The sequence below is a fragment of the Mobula birostris genome, chromosome 7 (assembly GCF_030028105.1).
Source record: "Mobula birostris isolate sMobBir1 chromosome 7, sMobBir1.hap1, whole genome shotgun sequence".
NCBI classification, from domain to species: Eukaryota; Metazoa; Chordata; class Chondrichthyes; order Myliobatiformes; family Myliobatidae; genus Mobula; species Mobula birostris.
The window spans coordinates 70,797,641-70,819,306 of NC_092376.1; the positions used below are offsets into that span (position 1 = coordinate 70,797,641).

Sequence of the window (21,666 nt, forward strand, 5' to 3'; positions counted from 1 at the left end):
CCTGATAACCATCAGCAAGCTCACAAAGACCGTGAATCAGTACTATAGCCTTCATTGTGTGCAACTCAGTTTCATATCAATCATGAGTAAGTTTTTATAACTTACAACAGACTTCAACAGATCAGTGGTTAAATTTTGACACAAGAAGAATATGGTTATAATTATGTGACATGAATCTGAGTCTGTTATAGTATCCATAAAGGAATCTTACTGTCCATTAGTATCTGCAATGAATGAATCAGCAATATGACGTTCCTAACATGACCAACTTGGCAGCTCTCTTTTCAGTTCTTTATATTAAAGGATCTGAGAATAATCTAGGAAATTAAAATGTTACTTCACATTTATCAAACGTAAAGAAGTGAATATATTCTTTGTTAATACATATAACTATATCAGTATAAAAGAATATATAATTGTAGACTCAAGGAGGATTGACTAAAACTGTATCTCTAAGTTTGAATACATTTTTGCTACAGGTAAACTCTGCCCTGTGGTTTCTGATGTTTGCCAAGATAAGCCTTGCCCAAGTGACATGCACTGCGTTGGAGGCAATGAAGGCCGTGGACCATATGTCTGTCAGTGTCCACCTGGGAACCTGGGAGAATGTTCGGGTAAGGAAGGCAAATAACTGGCACCTGGTATATTTTAGCACAGAAGAAAACATCTTGTGTACTTCTGGTCAGTAAATTCTATAATCGAGTATTAGATACAACAATGATAATTTTCCCATTTTTTGTGTAGAATGGATACTCTTGGAGAGCTGTATAAAGCCCAGGAGGAAGACTGAAGGAATTTTGCTGAAATTCTTTTCAATATACTGCTAGGACCTGCTTAAAATTGTGTTTACTAAGAATAAGTATCACACACAAAAAGGTTTTAAATTAGATTGAATTGCAAGCAAGATATGGGCAGTGCATTGCCTAACCCTATTTTTGTTAATTTAACATTTAGTTTTTATTCTAATTGACTGAAGTTTCTGTAATTAAGGCACAAATGACGAGCAATGGTATCAGGCAGCAGCTGTTAAATTACAATGCCTAATCTTAGAGAAGATCTTTTTCCTCTTGCTATAAATTATGCATTTCTAATGTAAACTGTGAAATGTTAACAGTGACTGAAATTACTCATTAATGCATCTCAACAGATTGCTCCCAATAATTGCAGCTAGTTTGCAGAAATAAGTTATGCACATGTAGCTGAAAGGGTACAGAGTGCGCAGTCTAAGAATTGTACTGTTGGAAACTATAAATTGTGTATTTAATTGTATCTTAATGCATTTTTGAATGAGTTCTGTCTGAGCACCTATCTAATTTTAGAAGTAAGTCCAAATTTCCTAAATTACAAATGAAATAATTAGTTATAGAATTGCTCACTTAATGTTGAGATTCCATTCTGTTGCACATAATATTATCATATATTCAATGATGACAGTAACTCTAACAATAGTCAGAATTTATTTGATTTTATTTTAATTTAGAGATATAGCGTGGGAAGGGCCCTTCTGGCCCTTCGAACCCTGCTGCCAATTTATTCCTAGCCTAATCACGGGACGATCTTTACAATGACTAATTAACCTACCAACCAGTACATCTTTGGACTGTGGGAGGAGATCAGAGCACCCAGAGAAAATCCATGTGTTCATGGGGAGGACGTACAAACTCCTTACGGGTGATGTCAGAATTGAACTCTGATGTCCCGACCTGTAATAGTGCAACGCCACCGTGGCGCCCTTTGAAGTTGTAAGAGTACTGGTCAAAGCCTGGTTCGTGGGCCACTTTTGTCCAATTGTTCTGCTGTTCTTTGTCATTTTTTAAACATTCAGTCTGACTAATGCAGTTATCCAACATGTTGTTGAGTTACTCATGTTGGAGAGTGGGGAGAGGGAGATGGGCAATAAAACTATTGCGTGTGTGAATTATTTTCAAGTGTGCTTAAGACTGAAAGGGATCACTATTTACAAAAGGAGTGAGCATCCATGATGGGAGATAAACAACAAGAGAAGTAGGAAATGAGTCATCCATTCAAATTAAAAATTATTGTATCTTCAAAATTACATTGTTGCTGCTGATTTTGTTTTGTGGAGTTTCTGATTTAAAAATGCTGAAAGCATGTGAAACCAATTATTTTAATATCAGTCAGAGAATGATGGCAAATCAATAATCCAGTACTTTATATTTTTGATCAATAAATAAGTGCTATTTTGAGAATACATCCCTTTGGTCCTAGTCAAAAGTAAAATTCAAAATGTAGACAGTCCATTACCCTCTGTCTGACCTCCTGAGTTTCTCCAGGAGTTTGATTTCTGCTCCTGATTCTAGGATCTTCAATCTCTTATGTCTCCAGATGTAAAAGTCAGTTCTTTGTTGAATCTCACTGGTTAATAGGGTAATTATTTAGATTATTAATCCATGTCAAAGTCTCTTTATGGAGCCCAAACCATAGGGTGTACACAAAAGAATTTACCTAAATTAGGGAAGGCAGTACTCAGTCTGTGTCTAGCAATAGTATCATCATTGTTCTCATATTATCATTGGCTTTAAAATTCAAATATATCTTATAATTGGCCAGAATGACATATGTTTGGTAAAACAATCAGTTCCACCACAGTAAAATTCAGTTGTGACCAAGGCCTTGCACCTGGTAAAATTATATTGCCTGGGAGTGACAGATGTACTTAGGACAATGAGGTGTGAGTTACCCAGCAACGCTCCTGTATTGGTGTTAAACAAGCAATGCCATATCACACACAGTCCCGAAATAGAAATCATGTCCTCATACATGTTTTCTGAGTTACTCTAAATGATTAGGATATGCTCATTATTGTGCTTCATTTATGGAAAAATCCAAGTTCAATTACATGGCAATGGAAAAATAAAGCATTATCCAATTGGATTCCCGAGTATCTGTGTCCTTAAAAGATTAATTTCTCCATTAGAGCATAGTCTAATGTAATTTACATGGTCTGGTGCTGCTACCCTTATAAACCAAAACATTAATTAATTTCACCTTAATTTTGTCCTTCCTTCTTAAAATTGTCATGTATGTCAGAGAATAAATTATGTGTGAAAATTGTTGCTCAAATTCAGTAATAGTAAATGACTGATCCAGTGATAATTAGATGTCACATTTGCCTGCAGCAATTACTACACAGCACTTCAGTGTAATTGTGAAGCATCTGTGAATACTCTGAGGATGTGAGAAGTGCTATATATGTATATGCCAGTTCTTTCATTTATTTATATTGTATTTTTTAACTGGAGTAATTGTAATTGCTACATATTGCTTCATATTCCTTTTTGAGGAAAGCAATTATTTTTGATAATAAACATTCTCAAAGTTGTGTTAGCCAATCAGCGTATTCACTGTAATGCTTCTAAATTGAATAACCACATTAATTGGAATGCACCCAAGGAAATGGAGTTTGGGAATTGTGTCCCTCCATTAATGTGCCCTAAATTCTCCAAAGTAATCTTTCAAATGTTCTTGAGCACAATACTTGTTCAGAAATGTATGATGAGAATAAAATTGAAGAATTAATATCAATTTCAAGACTGGGAAAACATTTGAAAAGATATTTGATCCTACTTGATATTGTTTTCATTTTGTTTGTTTTCACCACTTTTCACCTAACTAAACAGTAAAATATTTGGAGTTTCCAGGTTATCATTCCTTTGCCAAATTTAGTCATCCTTCACAATCACAATTTTTTGATAGATATACAAGGTTGTATTAAAGTGTTACTGATTTAACTACAAGATATTGAAATTTAACCATTCATAAATATTATGACATTTTCTTAAAAGCACAAGAAGCTAATTGCATTTTGTATTAAATGTAATATGATTAAGCCAGAGTGATATGTTCATAAAATTTTACTTGAGACCAATATTAGTTCTTCAGCATGGCTTTCCTTAATTCTTCCAGGTCATGCGTCCCTGAGTTTTGCTGGAAACAGCTATATTAAATATCGGGTGGCTGAAAACAGCAAAAGACATGAACTGAAATTAGGATTGCATTTGAGAACACTGCAGAGTAATGGAGTCATTATGTATGCTGAAGGGGAATACTGTGTCATTTTGAAGGTAAATGTAATGTTCTATTTTGAATGGTGTTTTAAAATGGATCATTGAATTTTTATCTCAGTATTTGATTATTGTTTTGAGAATACATACTTTTTAAATTTTTCCCCATAGCACATTGATTGTCAGGCTACTTAACCAATAACAGTGTGCTTCTGTGAAGGATTTTCACTTGAACTTAAGCTATGATGTACCCAAACATAGATCAAGATGCGTCATAGTCACTTAGAGTAAATGGAAAAGTGTTCATGTTTTCTGTACATTAATATAGATACCATATGCCAATATTATGCCATTTCTATATAATTTAACCCCAGGGTCATGAGTATAAACTGGTCTTTAATTGACCCATGGAGTATTTATACCTGTTGTCTCAAACAAAACAAACAAGTTGAGAAAAACACCTGGAGCAAAAAAAAATCAGCAGGAAAAGCCAACCTCCGCTGAACAGCAGTTTCTGAATGAAGACCTATAATCAAGGTTATTGCTTCCATTAACTAAATTATTTTTTATTGCTTTGGTTTTCAGGGTTTTTGTGGTGTTTTGATATCACTTTCCATTATTTAAGTTGTCTTTCTGTAAAGGGTGAAACCTGATATCCTCATATGATGTGACAGAAGCGCATTTACAACTGGAGTGTTTTTGTGTGTGAACTCCAACTGCTGCCATAAGCCTCATCATACCTGTTGCATTATTGAGAAAAAATGAAGTTCACAGGTGTAATTCATGTGGTGCTGTTTTTGTAAGTGGTCTTCAGGTACTGGCCTGAGTGCACCAGGTATTCCTGGAGAGCATAGCAGACACCAGACTAGAGATTCATCATTTCCTAACCTGTTAATCACAGATGCCTTAGAAAACCACAAAATATTTTTATACAGTCCTACAAAAGATGAAATGTCAAGGACTTGAAAACAATATACAGTATTACAACACACCTCTTAAGTTATCATTGTCAATATTAATCTTTTAATCATCTCAGATTTAAGGTCCAGTTTTATTATTGCCTTTTCATCTAGTTTGGCTGTAATTATTTAATTAGAAGCTGAATGCTAAAGTAGAACTTGGATTTAAGTCACTCATTTTCCTATACTGAGAAGACTTTAGTAAATGCACAACTTTATTTGTTTTCCACAAGGATTTGCTTTCACCACAGCTGGACTTTGCTGGTTAGTAGGTGTTTAACCTGTGTTCAGGATCTGACAAATGGACTTTCAGGTGACATTTATCTGGCAGTAGCTTCATAATGCGGCAGTAGTCTTTAAATCTTTAAATGAGTCCCGCAGTTTTTATTAGAGTAGGAAATAATGTTCTCTTATGTGCTCAGTCATTTATTTCTAAATCCACAGCTGACTTGGATTTCATGTAATTAGTGGTCACTTAGAATAATGATGGTACTTTGGTGGTGCATTGACCTGAAGAGCACATGAAAAGTTGGTGACCTAGAAATTGTAAAATGTCTAAACAGCACACTAATATTAGTGGATAGAGGGTACATGCCAGTTTTGTGCGAGAATCCCCAGGCAATTGTATTTCATCACAAAAATGACCCATGCCATTGGGTGCAGTTGAATGCCCTCGCAGATAGGCTGTTCACAACCTATGAACTCTCTTACAAGGACTCTACAACTCATGGTTTCAGTATTATCAATTAATTTATTATTATTTGTATTTGCACACTTCGTCTTTTGCACATTGGTTGCTTGTCAGTCTTTGTATAAGGTTTTTCATTCATTTAGGTCATGTTCCTTTTTTCTATTGTAAATGCCTGCCTGACTGGAATTGCACCGAGAACGGTAAGCGTAAGGGAAGGGGGCTGGCGGTTCTGGTAAATAACAGATGGTGCAATCCTGGGCATATTACGATCAAGGAACGGGTCTGTAGCCCGGATATTGAACTTTTTGCTGTTGGACTCCGGCCATATTATTTGCCAAGGGAAATCTCGCATGCAATTGTGGTTGTTGTGTACATCCCTTCCTCTGCCAACCCGACATTAGCGTGTAACATCATTTACACCGTCATAGCCAGACTACAAACCCAGCACCCAAGTGCCCTCATTACCATCTCAGGTGACTTCAACCAGGTTACCATGGCTAGAACACTGCCCAACTTCACGCAGTATGTGAGCTGTACAACGAGAGGGGAGAGGATTCTGGATGTGATGTACGCTAATGTTAAGGATGCCTACAGCTCCTCTCCCTTCCCCCCACTGGGAAGGTCAGATCACAATCTGGTGCATCTAAAACCCTGCTACATGCCTCTGGTGAAAAGTAAACCTGCAACCTCGAGGACAGTGAGAAAATGGTCGGAGGAGGCTTATGAGACACTCCAGGGTTGTTTTGAGGTGATAGACTGGCAGGGACTCTGTGAGCCACACGGAGAGGATATTGATGGGCTCACAGAGTGCGTCACTGATTACATCAACTTCTGTGTGGACTGCAATGTTCCGACAAGAACTGTCCTTTGTTATTCAAATAACAAGCCATGGGTGACAAAGGACATTAAGGACATCCTGAACGCTAAAAAGAGGGTGTTTAGAGATGGAAATAGGGAGGAGCTGAGGGCAATACAGAGTGACCTGAAAGCCAGGATCAGGGAGGCTAAAGACAGGTACAGGAGGAAGCTTGAGTGGAAATTCCAGCAGAACAACATGACAGAGGTATGGAGGGGGATGAGGGCCATCACTGGGTTCCGGCAAACTAGCAACAGAGGAGCAGAAGGCAGTGTGGACAGGGCCAATGAACTTAACCTGTTCTTTAACAGATTTGACAGTGTAGCCCCTGCCCATCCCACACATGAGCCATCTGTTGTCGGCCCCCATCCAACACATATTCCACTCTCCCCTCCTACCCCTCCTCACAGTCCCCCACCCTGCTCTCATGACTATACCCCTCCCCCACATGAAACCACCACAGTGGGCTTCACAGCTCTACAGGTGAGAAGACAGCTGAAACGTCTCAACCCAAGCAAGGCTGCAGGACCAGATGGTGTCGGTACCAGGGTGCTCAAAGCCTGTGCCCCTCAGCTATGTGGAGTACTTTGCCATGTATTCAATCTGAGCCTGAGGCTCCGGAGGGTTCCTGTACTGTGGAAGACGTCCTGCCTCGTCCCTGTGCCGAAGACGCCGCGACCCAGCGGCCTCAATGACTACAGACCGGTGGTATTGACCTCCCACATCATGAAGAACTTGGAGAGACTTGTTCTGGAGCTGATCCGGCCTATGGTCAGACCACACTTAGATCCCCTCCAGTTCGCCTACCAGCCCCGACTAGGAGTTGAGGATGCCATCGTCTTCCTGCTGAACCGTTTCGATGCCCACCTGGACAAGTGAGGGTCATGTTTTTTGACTTCTCCAGTGCGTTCAACACCATCCGCCCTGCTCTGCTGGGGGAGAAGCTGACAGCGATGCAGGTGGATGCTTCTCTGGTATCATGGATTCTTGATTACGTGACTGGCAGACCACAATACGTGTGCTTGCAACACTGTGTGTCCGACAGAGTGATCAGCAGCGCTGGGGCTCCACAGGGGACTGTCTTATCTCCCTTTCTCTTCACCATTTACACCTTGGACTTCCAACTACTGCACGGAGTCTTGTCATCTTCAGAAGTTTTCGGATGACTCTGCCATAGTTGGATGCATCAGCAAGGGAGATGAGGCTGAGTACAGGGCTAAGGTAGGAAACTTTGTCACGTGGTGTGAGCTGAATTATCTGCAGCTTAATGTTGAAAAGACTAAGGAGCTGGTGGTAGACCTGAGGAGAGCTAAGGTTACAGTGACCCCTGTTTCCATCCAGGGGGTCAGTGTGGACATGGTGGAGGATTACAAATACCTGGGGATACGAATTGACAATAAACTGGACTGGTCAAAGAACACTGAGACTGTCTACAAGAAGGGCCAGAGCCGTCTCTATTTCCTGAGGAGACTGAGGTCCTTTAACATCTGCCGGACGATGCTGAGGATGTTCTACAAGTCTGTGGTGGCCAGTGCTATCATGTTTGCTGTTGTGTGCTGGGGCAGGAGGCTGAGGGTGGCAGACACCAACAGAATCAACAAACTCATTCGTAAGGCCAGTGATGTTGTGGGGATGGAACTGGACTCTCTGACGGTGGTGTCTGAAAAGAGGATGCTGTCTAAGTTGCATGCCATCTTGGTCAATGTCGCCCATCCACTACATAATGTGCTGGGTGGGCACAGGAGTACATTCAGCCAGAGACTCATTCCACCGAGATGCAGCACTGAGCGTCATAGGAAGTCATTCCTGCCCGTGGCCATCAAACTTTACAATTCCTCCCTTGGAGGGTCAGACATCCTGAGCCAATAGGCTGGTCCTGGACTTATTTCATAATTTTACTGGCATAATTTACATATTACTATTTAACTATTTATGGTTTATTACTATTTATTATTTATGGTGCAACTGTATTGAAAACCAATTTCCCCTGGGATTAATGAAGTATGACTATGACTAAAATGAATCTCATGTTAGTCTCTGGTGACATATATGTACCTTTATAATAAATTTACTTAGAACTTTGAACTTTGTTAGCCACAATTCCTATGTTTAAGAGCAGAGATTGTGGAGGAAACTTTTGTCTGGAAGCATATTGGGGAAGGAGTTGACAGGTAATTAAAGAGGACAGATGATCATGAGTGAGAAATGATCAGCTGAGAGTGACAGCTGATGGTTTAATCATCATGGTGAAGAGACTGTTAACAGCATTAGTAATGAAGCATAGTGGAGAAAGAGGGGACTGGAGAATTAGGGAGAATAGGCTGGAAGAAATATCAAAGATTCACAAATAAGATCAGGATCACAGCAAAGGATTCTCTTGGCAGCACTAGATGGAGTAGGTCATATTTCGGCTGGGCTCCGGACTTTTTCAATTTTCTTATCACCCTTCTATTATATATATCAAAGTGTCTTTAACACCTTTATATGTTTGAATTCTGAATTCTAATCGATGGAAATGACTTCCAAACTAAGAAAGGCATTAGCCGAAGGCAAAGAAAGCGGTTATGGAAACGGGAAGAAAGAAGGAACTTTCGATCAACCTAAACAGCCTGAACTTACTTTGCAAGCTATCTCGAATTTATTGGATGAAAAACAAGAGATTCGCTACATTGGAAGTAATGTTGAAGGAGAACCAAAGTAAATTGATAGCACTTGGAAATGAGAGCGAAAAACAGCAACGGCAAATTGCAGAGCTTACTGAAGCGGGGAAACATAGGGATTCCAGAATGAACTCTTCAGAAAAGAAATTAAATTCGACTACTCGTACATTGGAGCAGTATAAAGCCAAGATTATTGATTTGGAGAGTCATAGTCACAGACAGAATTTGCGGATAAAAGGACTCAGTGAAGACTTTGAGAGCGGGGACCTTACTAGATTTTTTTCTCAAATCTTAATGGAAGTCTTTGGCTCGGAGGTCTTCTCCTCTCCTCCAGTACTCGATCATGTGCATCGATCACTAAGACCCAAACCATCAAAAGAGTTAAATCTGCATCCTGTAATTCTGCGATTTCACTATGTAAGTACCAAGGAGCACTTAATTCAAATTGCTTGTCAGAAAGGAATTATTGTATATCACAATCTTAAGTTTTGTTTGATTGAAGATTATTGCCCTGAGGTATTGCAAGAAAGGTCGCAATTTAAATCAGTGATGTCGGAACTATATCAAAGGAAATTTCGACCGGCTCTGCTATACCCCGCTCGCTTAAGAGTTGTTTTACCCGATAATTCGTTTAAGTGGCTTAAATCCATGGATGACGCACAACAATTTCTCGAAGAACATTCCCTGAGCTCGGATGTTTAATTAATTTACCGTTCCTTTAAGTTTGTATACACCTGGTTTATTGGTTAATAACCAGCTTATAGATTCAGACATTTTAAGTTTGTAGAGCTTCGCCCTTGGTCTGAGTCCTCTGGTACTTTGTTTTGGCATGTCTGCTCCATGTTAATGTCCCTTTCCTTTTCCTTGATTATTTTAATTTTTTTTAATTTTTAATTGTCCGTTTTAGAAAATTATTAAGACTCTGACTTGGTGATTATTTGATTTTTCTTGAAATATTATTAAGATTGTATTCTGTTTTATTTCTTAAGACCAGGTCTTTTGAAATGGTCTGCAAAGGGTTGTTTTTTCTCATCTAACTGTGTTTGGCATTCCTTTTGCAATGTTCAGACTATGGGTGGTTTTTATTTTTTTTTAATTTGGAGACTTGCCGTCAAGAGAGGTGGGGGTTGGGTGGTTCTTAGATAGTTTACTGGCTGCCTATTGGCCAGGTTTCGGGGCTTTGTGGGAGGGGGAGGAGGTTACTTTTAGTTCAGTATTTTTCACTTGGGCTGATTTAAAACTACAAAAATGTCTGCATTGTCGTAACTTCCGGTTCCTCTTTAAACTTTTCTTCATCTTCCTGATTCATGAGTTTCCTATGCAATTTGGTTAACCTTTTACTTACCATATGGCTTATTTAAGGAAAATGGATAATATTATTAACTTTGTTTCATGGAACACGTATGGTTTGAATCATCCAATTAAATGGAAGAAGATTTTAAAAGTTTTTCATAGATTAAATGCTCAGATTATTTTTGCACAGGAGACTCATGTGAGGAAGGAGGATAATCAGCATTTTTTTTAGGTTTTGGAAAGACCAACAGTTTCACTCAAACTCATCGACCAAAGTGAAAGGTGTTTCCATTTTTATAGATCCTTTGATCTCATTTGTTCATTATGATATAATCTCAGACCCATATGGTAGATTTCTATTAATTACTGGTTCGCTTTATAACCAAAAAGTAGTTTTGGTTAATGTTTATGCACCAAATATTGATTATCCTGAATTCTTTAAGCATTTATTTATATCTCTTCCCAATTTAAAGGAATATATGTTAATAATGGGTGGTGATTTTAATTGTTGTTTGAATCCTATGATGGATAGGTCTGCGCCCAATCAGGTACTTCCAAACAAATCTGCTATTTTTATTCATTCCTTTTTAGTTGACGTGGCAATTTTAGAGATTTGGAGGTTTTTAGTCCTAATGATAAAGAGTTCTCTTTGTTTTCTCATGTATATCATAATTACTCTAGAATCAATTACATCTTTATGAATTCTTGATTAGTTTCATTTGTCACTACCTGTGAGTATCCATGCACCTTTGAAATTATCAAGTAAATTTAGGGATACAATTTTTAGTACTAGACAATGGCGGTTCGATTCTAATTTGCTTCAGGATTTAAATTTTGATAATTTCACTAAAGAACGGATTGCATTTTTCTTTTTATCTAACTCAACGGAAGAAACTTCCAGTGGGATATTATGGGATACCTTTGAAGTATATATCCATGGACAAATTATTTCATACTCTGCTGGAGTGAAAAAACGTATTAATAGTGAAATACGTACATTGGCTGATAAGATTAAAGAAATTGATAAAAAAAAAATTCTATTGCTCCTAATTTGGAGCTTTATAAAGAGAGAGTTGAACTTCAGATGCAACATAGTTTGTTATTAACATCCCCGATTGAAAATCAGTTACTTAAAACTAAGAGTCAATTTTACATACATGGTGATAAATCGGGTAAATTACTGTCTAATCAATTGAAAGCTGCTTTGGCGAAATGTCAGATTAATAGAGTTCGTAGTCGGAATGGTAATTTGACGATTGACCGTGATGAAATTAATAAATCTTTTCAAGAATTTTATACCAATTTATATCAGTCAGAATTTCCTGATGATCCTACCATAATGCATGAATTTTTAAGGAAACTAAATATTCAGAAATTACCAGCTGATGAACGTTTAGCATTAGATGCACCCATTACTGAAGAGGAAATAAAGAAAGCAATTTTTTCGATGAATTCTGGTAAAGCACCCAGCCCGGATGGGTATACAGTTGAATTTTATAAATCTTTTTCAGACTTACTTTCTCCCTGATTACATAGAATTTTTAAAGATGCTTTATCTGTAGGTAAATTACCACACTCCTTTTATGAAGCATCTATCTCATTAATTCCTAAAAAAGATAAAGATCCCACTGAATGTGCATCATATAGACCTATATCTTTGTTGAATGTGGATTCTAAAATCTTTTCCAAAATATTAGCAATTAGAATAGAGAAGGTACTACCACAAATTGTCTCCAAAGATCAGACAGGATTTATTAAAAATCGTTACTCACATTTTAATGTTAGGAGGCTAATGAACATTGTATACAGTACTTCAGTTAAAACTTCAGAATGTGTTATTTCTCTTGATACCGAGAAGGCTTTCGATAGACCTAAATGGGAATATTTATTTAATATACTTGAGAAATTTAATTTCAGCTCAAAATTTATATCCTGAATTCAATTGATATATCGTACACCTCTAGCTGCTGTATTTACCAACAATCAGAGATCCCCTTTTTTTAGGCTTTTTCGAGGTACTAGACAGGGCTGTCCTTTAAACCCTTTACTATTTGATATTGCCCTGGAGCCCTTGACAATTGCTATTCATGATTCACCTAATATATTTGGCATTATTCGTGGGAATGGGACACATAAAGTATCCCTATATGCAGATGACCTGTTACTATATATCTCTAACGCAGAGAAATCCATTCCTGCAGTAATAACACTATTTGCTCAGTTTAGTTGTTTTTCTGGTTACAAATTGAATCTTGATAAGAGTGTGCTTTTCCCATTAAATATTCAAGTTCCAATTTATAGACAATCACCATTTAGATTGGTTACTGATTATTTTATTTATTTGGGTGTTAAAATTACTAAGAAGCTTAAGGATCTATGTAAAGTTAATTTTTTACCAATTGATCATGTGAAACAACTGTTTACTAAATGGTCCCCATTGTCCTTATCTTTGATTGGTCAGATTAATACTATTAAGATAATTATTTTACCTAAATTTCTGTATCTGTTTCAGGCGGTATCAATTCTTATCCCTAAATCTTTTTTTTGATATTACTGATTCTAAAATTTCTTCATATATATGGCAGAATAGAAATCCCAGGTTAAGTAAGAAACATATACAGAAATCAAAAAAGGAAGGAGGTTTGGCTTTGCCGAATCTTAGATTTTACTACTGGGCAATTAACATTCGATATTTAACGTTTTGGACACAAGAATTGGATGAAACTCAATGTCCACGATGGATGAACCTCGAGCGGGAGTCTGTACAGGGATTTTCACTGGCTTCTATTCTAGGAGCTGCACTTCCCTTTACACTTACTAAATTGAATAAACAAATGATAAAATCCAATAATTAAACATACAATACAAATATGGCTTCAATTTCATAAATTCTTTGGATTGAACAAATTTATCCTGTCAAGTTCGATTATATCTAGTTTTTTCTTTCAACCATCTAGAATTGATCAAGCTTTTCTTCTATGGAAAACGAAGGGAATAACATCTTTTCGTGATTTATTCATGGATGATTGTTTTATGTCTTTTGAACAGTTGTCTAATAAATATAATTTGCCTAGATTATACTTTTTCAGATATTTACAGATTAGAAACTTTCTGAATGCTACTTTACCTACCTTTCTGATATCGCATCAAATTGAAGTTACAGAAAAAATTTTAGGTTTAAACCCCTATCAGAAGAGTTTAATAGCAATTATTTATGATCTGATTATGAAAATGCTTCTAGGCATATCTGATAAAATTAAGAATGAGTGGGAAAGAGAACTTCAAATATCTTTATCTACAGAGAAATGGGAGAAAATTCCTCAATTAGTCAATACTTCTTCAATGTGTTCCAGACATTGTTTGATACAATTTAAGGTGGTTCATAGGGCTCATATGTCCAAGGATAAGTTAACTCGTTTTTACTCCCACATAACTCCTGTTTGTGATAGATGTAATTCTGAGGTAGCTTCATTGACACATTGGTTCTGGTCTTGTCCTCTTCTAGAAGAGTATTGGAAAGATACTTTTGATATCATTTCAGTAGTTCTGCATATTGATTTACAACCTCATCCTATTACTGCAATTTTTGGACTACCAGTGATAGACTCTAGTCACTTATCCTTGTCAGCTTGTCGTCGAATTGCATTTGTTACATTAATAGCCAGAAGATCCATTTTATTTAAGTGGAAAGATTCTAATCCCCCCACTACATTTCAGTGGTTTTTCCAAACGATAGCATGCCTAAAATTGGAAAAAATTAGGGGTGGTACTATGGACCCTTCAGTTAAATTTAAAGAAACTTGGAAGCCATTTATTCAATATTTTATATGATGTAAGTTGACCCTTTATGAATCCTTTGTAGTATTTTTTTTGTTCATGTATAGAGAAGCGGAGTTAACAACAGATAATAATTTTAGCCAATGTAATATGACAGCCCAAGCTTTGTTTGTTTTTTTTTAGTTTAGTTTTTTTTAGATTAGGGGTTTTTTTTTCTCTCTTTATAAAATATCTTTTTCATGGTCAGTAATTATGAGACTGGGAGGCTAAACTATATTTGTTACTTGGAATCTGTGCTTGTACATGTTAACTGTTATTATTGTAGTTCCGATCTCTATGTATCATTACTATTATTGTTATATTTATTAATTTTGAAACAATAAAAAGATTGAAAATGAAAGAAAGGAAGGATCACAGCAAAGGAAGAGCTGTGAATGTTTAACTGGATGGAAGATCAGGAAAGGATTGGGGGAGGGGGGAATCATGAGGCTTTAGGAAGAAGATTGTCACTGCAGAAAGAGCTGTTATCAGAGTCATACACCAGGGGTCCCCAGCCTTTTTTTGCACCGCGGACCGGTTTAATATTGACAATATTCTTGCGGACCAGCCGACTGGCGGGGGGGGGGCGGCGGTGGTGTTCAAGTAGGGTTAAACTCACCTCGACATGTCTTTTACAGTTAGGGTTGCCAACTTTCTCACTCCCAAATAAAGGACAAAAGTAGCAGTCAAATCCTGGGACACTTTACCCCAGGAAAGACTACCATGACAATGAGCCTTGCATGAGCACCTGTGTGCACATGCGTGACGTGCGCATTTGATGTGCGCATGCGCATACGTGCCAATTTTTCTTCCCACATGTACGGGGTTTCTTCTTTGTTATGTTAAAATTAAAATGGTTTCTTTGTTATGTTAATCTTTTAAACTGCTGCGTATGTGAATTAAAATGGATTCTATGTTATGTTAAATGCTGAGAAAATCCCTAGCTAGCAATTTGCCTGGGTTATATGAGATAGCAGGTGTACTATCAGCCAATGGGTGTCCATGTTATTCTTTCTTGGGATGATAATGCTGTCTCATACGGCTGGGAACCAGGGGTTTTTGGCGGGGAGTTGGAGGAGAGACCGTGAGGACGTCGGACGTGTGGGAAGGCTCAGGTTGATCACTCCGGATGGTCCCGAGCCTTGAGTCAACATGGTCAGTGGGGTCCGCGAGTCATCGGGGTCAGAGGGGTCCCGAAAGGTTCCTGAGCTCCAATGTGTGCACGAAGAAATTGAACTTTGATCAGTCTGGCGCCTTTTCCATTCCTTTTTTTGTATTGAACTTATATTAATCTCATAGACTTGGTAATAGCTATAAAGTGTAATTGGTAAAATGTACATTGTGTGCTGGCTGATGATTGATATTTGAAGTTGAATTCAGTGGCAGTGGTGCAGCAACCAGCACAACCAGGAGACCAGGCAGGCGGCAGTCGGGGTTTCCCCTAGAGACATACGAGCCAATATAGCTGAGCGTTACACACAAATTGGTTACGCCTTCATCTTCCCGTCTACACTGTACATACATTATTTCTACTTTATATAGGCTGTGTATTTATCATATCATTCCTGTTTTTACTATAGGTTAGTGTTATTTATTTTCGGTTTTATGTGTTATTTGGTATGATTTGTTAGGTTATTTTTTGGGTCTAGGAACACTCAAAATTTTTTCCCATATAAATTAATGGTAATTGCTTCTTCGCTTCACGCCACTTCGGCACGAAAGGTTTCATAGGAACGCTGTACCTTAGCGGGGTAAATACGGGACAAACCGATTTAGCCCAATATACGGGATGTCCCGGCAAATACGGGACAGTTGGCAACCCTATGTTCAAGTTCAACAGTGCGTGACAGGGAATGAGGAAAGGTGCAGCTGACTCATATTGTCTCCTCGCGGCCCGGTAGCACATGCTTTGCGGCCCGGTAGTTGGGGACCGCTGTACACCATGGAAAAGTGCCTTCAGCCCATTAAGACTGAACTATGCGTCAAGTACCAGTTTACACTGATCTGCTGCTAATTGAATTTTATTCTTCCCACGTAATTGCATGCTGTTTAACATCATTGTATATGCCCAGGATCTCCCATGTTTATGCACAGATAACTTGCGCATTTTTTCATAGAACTAAATACAAAGTATACATTAACATAAATATTTCAAAAATAACAGAATCTATGTAGGCAAAAAATTCCATCATTATGCACTATTTTTCTGTATAATGTTATTGAATTTTATTGAAAATTAAGTTTGTTTATTTGCTGATTTCAGTTAGGGAAGCTGATACAGGAACTTAGAAGATTATAGTGACCTACAGTATCACCAACAATTTTTTAAAAAATTATTTCAATGTAAGAGGCACAGCTCTTTCTATTAAAATCACTATAATTGGTCTACATAATCTGAGTAAATTCAGTTCACTTCAAAAAATGTAATTGAACATCAATTGTTCTCAAGATTCATTGAAGTTAAAATTGCAAGTCATTTAATGCAAAAGACATCTTGTGGTGATATAATTGAATATTAACTTGTAAAAGCAAGTGATTAGAGCAGTCTAGTGAAAATGCCTCAAATCATTCTGAATTCATAATCATATTTTGATCTGATATAGTCATAGTCAGTGCTTGACTGACCAGGTTCCATAAGGAGTCAGCCATTTTGTCCCTTGTACCTGGTTTGCCATTCAGTAAAATCATATCTGACCTTTTACCACAGCCCAATATTCCTGCACTAATCTTGATTCCTTTAATATACAAACATCTGTCTAGCACCATCTTACATATACTGAGTACAGGTCCTTCCCAGGTTAAGGCAGGGTTCCATTCCTGTGACTCATTCATAAACCGGACAGTTCACTAATTGGAAGTGCAGCTATGAGCTGAGTCTGCAGGCAGCAGAAGATGCCTGCAGAGTCCTGCAGCAGCTGGCAATTCCACACAGTCCACCTCCCAAATGCTCTTACATGTATTGTAACTAAACAGAACCACATGGAAGCTATAACTGAGAAATACAGAAGTCTTTATACGCACAACAGATCCTCTGGAGAGAGAGAATCTGTCTCCTGTCACAATGATTTATGTTTTTGAAAACACAAAAGTAGTAAGTGATTAACTACAGTTTCAATTGCTACAATCTCCTACTTGAACATTTTGAACATAGTAAGGTATCTGCAGAATTACAGCATATGTTTTACACTGGCGGCATATCCAAATTGGCAGAATCTATTTGAATATTCAGATGCAAGTGGCTGGTTTAAAAGGCTTCTGAGCACAATCTCCAGAGACCCAAAATATATACCTTTTGCAAAAGTGTTGAGGAATTGCTCTGTGGATATAAAATTATAGACATGTCCTGAACACTACCTTAACAAGATTCAAAGTTGTTTAATGTCATTTCCAGCAGGGGTATGCCTTTAACAATGCTCTAAAACAGGAAATAGTCATTTAATGCCTTTGCTGATCTCATTATGAAGATTTTAATATCCACCAATTAAGATCAACATTTACCTATTGCCTTTCCCTGTGTTGTTTCAATGGTGTAGAATTGGAGAATGTCCCACACTCAATTATTAGCTTCATTAGCCTGAAAGTATCAGTTGAAGGTAGATTGTGAAAAGATTTTATTTCCCAAAGATTGGTTCTCATTTTAATTAATATATGCTGTCCATAATTTTATGACTCCAGAATAATCGCTAACAGTATGTACATAAATCAGGCATTTGTAACAGAGGGGGTGGGGAGAGGACAACCTGTAACTGAACCTCCACAAAACTCATTGGACAAAATTCTTAAGATTCACTGCCTTCTGGCTGTAGAAATGTCTTCTCATCTTAATTCTGAATGTGCATTCCCCAATTTTGAGAATGTGGCCCCTGACGTTAGACATCCAGCCAAAGGAAATATTATTGTCGCATCAACCCTGTCAATCTTCAAGGACCATGAGAACTAGATCTTTCCACTCCAACTCCAGCTTTCTCTCTAGCCCCAAAAGCTAGCATGCAGCTCAGCCTTTGGGAATCATACTCACAGCGACAGAAAATAGTACCTATCCCTCTTGCTATGATTTCACCTGTTTGACAAGCCTTTGGGTCCTAAGTTAGTTTCCTCATCCATTTGTGCAATGTGATTTAAATCAAAACATCCTTGTAAATCAAAAACCTAACATAAATGCACTCTGCTGTTTTATTGACTTCCTATTAACTTGTTTTTGCATTCAGACTATGCCAATATTTTCTTTTTATACTTCGATTTTAATATGGATTTTGGTTCCATAACCTTGTACTTCTATGGTTTGATTACTTAGTGGCTTATTTCAGGACTCTTTTTGACTAGAAGGTGTCAAAGAGTGAATTAATACAATGTCAACTAAATAATTGTCAATAATGCAGTAAAACTGTAGTATTCTTTTATACTTCAGGACACAGATCTTTCTGTAAAGCTCCCCCAGTTTGTGAAAGGGAAAAACATAGTATAAGAGAAAGTATTAAAGCAGGGGTTCCCAACCTGTGGTCCACAGACCACTGAATTACTGTATTGATCCATGGCATAAAAAAGTTTGGGAACCCCCGTATTAAAGGATCTGGCACCTTTGAAAATGATATGTTGCAAGCAGAGGTGAAATATATTGCAGGTTGTTAAAAAGTGAAAGGATGGTAATTGCAGAGGCTCTGATTAGCTTTTTCCAGTCCTCAAAAGGTCATCAATCTGAAACTCTATTTCACTTTCTAAGGATGCTGCCTATGCTACTGAGCAATTCCATCAATTTGTGTTCGAATGTTTCATTTCTCCTGTCCTGCTTCACTGGTGGTTAATGAAAGGTTGCTTGCCTATTTTGTTTCAGAATAATAAAAGCAAAAGATAAAAACAACTATTGCATTTGACTTAATTTAACAAGTGACGGACATCACAAGCCTCCCTTAAGGCACACTGAACAAGGACAGTTTTTATGGATTCATTAAGGAAGCAGGTAGAATGATTAGAGGGTAGATACAATTTTATTTAAAGCCATAGGAAATAGAGGTCTGTAATTTTTCACCTGAATGGGTAGAAACAAAGACCCTTAATGTATACTTAAAGATCAGCAAGGTTATGGAACTTGTATCTGTTGGTGGAAATAGGTTGGGTGGCTCTATTTCAACCAACACAATGGACAAGGTGCCTTCTTTTGTGACATAAATTTTCTGTAGTTCTTTGATTATATTGTTGCATATCACCATCTGGCTCAAGTAAATGCCAACATTTTCTAAATCATATGAAATTTTTAAACCCACTTTCAGAAAGTCAGATGTCCCTATAATCACACCTGAGGCCGCTTACCAAGTCAAAAGCCCACAGTAATAAGAGAAAAGTTACTGGCATGATTAGAGCATTAGCTAATTGGCATGAAGCAGCAAGTGGGAATAAAAGGATTGTTTTCTGTCGGGCTGCCAGTGAGTAGTCATGTTCTGCAGGGGTCAGTGTTGGGATTGCTTCTTTTATGCTGTATGTAATTGATCTGGATAATGGAATAGGTGGCTTTGTTGCCAAGTTTGCAGATGATATGAAGGTTGGTGGAAGGACAGGTTGTGTTAAGGAAACAGAAAGGCTGAAGAAGGACTTAGACAGATTAGGAGTATGGGCAAGAAAGTGGCAAGTGAAATACAGTGTTGAAAGATGCATGGTCACTCACTAGAAATAAATGTGAAGACTGTTTTCTAAATGGGGAGAAAAGCCAAAAATCTGAGGTGCAAAGGAACTTGGGAATCCTTGTGCAGAACACCCTAAAGGTTAACTTGCAGGTTGAGTCAGTGGTGAGGAAGGCAAATGCAATGTTAGCATTCATTTCAAGAAGTCTAGAATACAAGTGCAGGGGTGTGATGCTGAGGCTTTATAAGGCGCTGGTGAGGCCTCTCCTTGAATTAAAACCTTGAATTGAAACTTTCTCCTTGTGAAAGTTTTAGGCCTCTCATCTTAGAAAAGATGTGCTGGCATTGCAGAGGGCTCAGAGGAGGTTCACAAGGGTGATTCCAGGAATGAAATGTTTATCATACGAGGAACATTTGATAGCTCTGGGACTGTACTCACTGGAATTTAGAAGCATGAGGGGTAATCTCATTGAAACCTTGATCAGTTCATGATTAGACACAGCTTCAAAGGTTACAGTGAGAAGGCTGAGGCGTAGGACTGAGGAGGGGAAAAATGGATCAGCCATGATTGAATGGCGGAGCAGACTCGATGGGCCAAATGGCCTAATCCTGCTCCCATGTCTATGGTCTTATGGTCTTAATTACTGTATACAGTTTTAACAACAGAGAAGCATGTATCCACCCAAAAGATCTGTATCACTCTTTAAGCTCTAAAATGACATTTTCTGCCTTACTTCATTTCACTGTGGTCACAAATCCAACAGCATTTATCCCTTCTGCCCTTATGTACTTAACTCACCTGAGTGTGCAACTGATAACCTCTCTTTGTATGAGTGAATTCCACCTTACCACCACTCTGAGTGAATTTCACCTTCACGTTCAGTTTTAAAAAAATACAGTGAGCTTCCTCCAACCCTGCCAGCAATGGCAATATTGTCTTGAAGCAGCAAGCAAACTTCCTGCCCCCTTGAATAGATTCTGCATCACCACACACACACACACACACACAAGTAGGAGTGGAGAGGTCATGAAATACCTCCCTCATTTAATTCACTTGTTCAGTCAAAGTATTCTTACCCTTGCCTATTACTTCTCCCATACTTCAGCCAATCCCTTTGCCAATATATTCTTACTCCCTTTCTCTCCCACTTACACTTAAGCTTATTCATTTACTTGCTTTTCGTTTATCTCATCCTTATCCATATCCTTCCCCCACCCCTTCAGTTATTTTTCTGCTCTCCCTACCAACCCACTTTCATCTTTTTTTTTCTCTGATGGTATGTCTTGGCCCAAAACATCAGCTGTTTATTCATTTCTGTGGATGCTTCCTGACTTGCTGAGTTCCTCCAGCATTTTGTGTGTGTGTGTGTGTGTGTGTGTGTGTGTTGCTCAAGATTTCCAGCATCTGCAGAATTTCTTGTGTTTATTCCCCTCTGCTCATATCCTTCCCCTCCTCTTCTCTTGTTTACCTTTTATCTGGGTTTGATTCACTATGATCTTTATCCTTCCTTTTCTACTCTCCCCACCAAATCCCCTTGGCATGTATAGATTACTGGTGTGCAATGCCACTGGAAATAAACTTCCATCAGTAAGTAAAATTCAACATATTTACCTATTTTATTACCTCGTATCAAATGTTCTCATAATGTAAGCATCCACTCATTTTCATAGCACTTTGTCAAATACATTATGAACTTCCTGTGGAAAATATCTTTAGGCCATATTGCAACACAATTTATTTTAGTTGAGTA

General features: G+C 37.9%; 1 protein-coding gene across 3 annotated transcripts in view; it reads left to right on the forward strand.

Moving 5' to 3' along the window:
* Positions 1–21,666, forward strand: part of fat3a (FAT atypical cadherin 3a) — a 728,759-nt gene that overhangs the window by 664,532 nt on the left and 42,561 nt on the right. For all 3 annotated transcript variants that reach the window (XM_072263367.1, XM_072263369.1, XM_072263370.1), the window contains exons 21-22: positions 480–614; positions 3,928–4,085. In XM_072263367.1, coding sequence (XP_072119468.1) covers positions 480–614; positions 3,928–4,085 — 293 coding nt within the window. The remainder of the gene's footprint in view (positions 1–479; positions 615–3,927; positions 4,086–21,666) is intronic.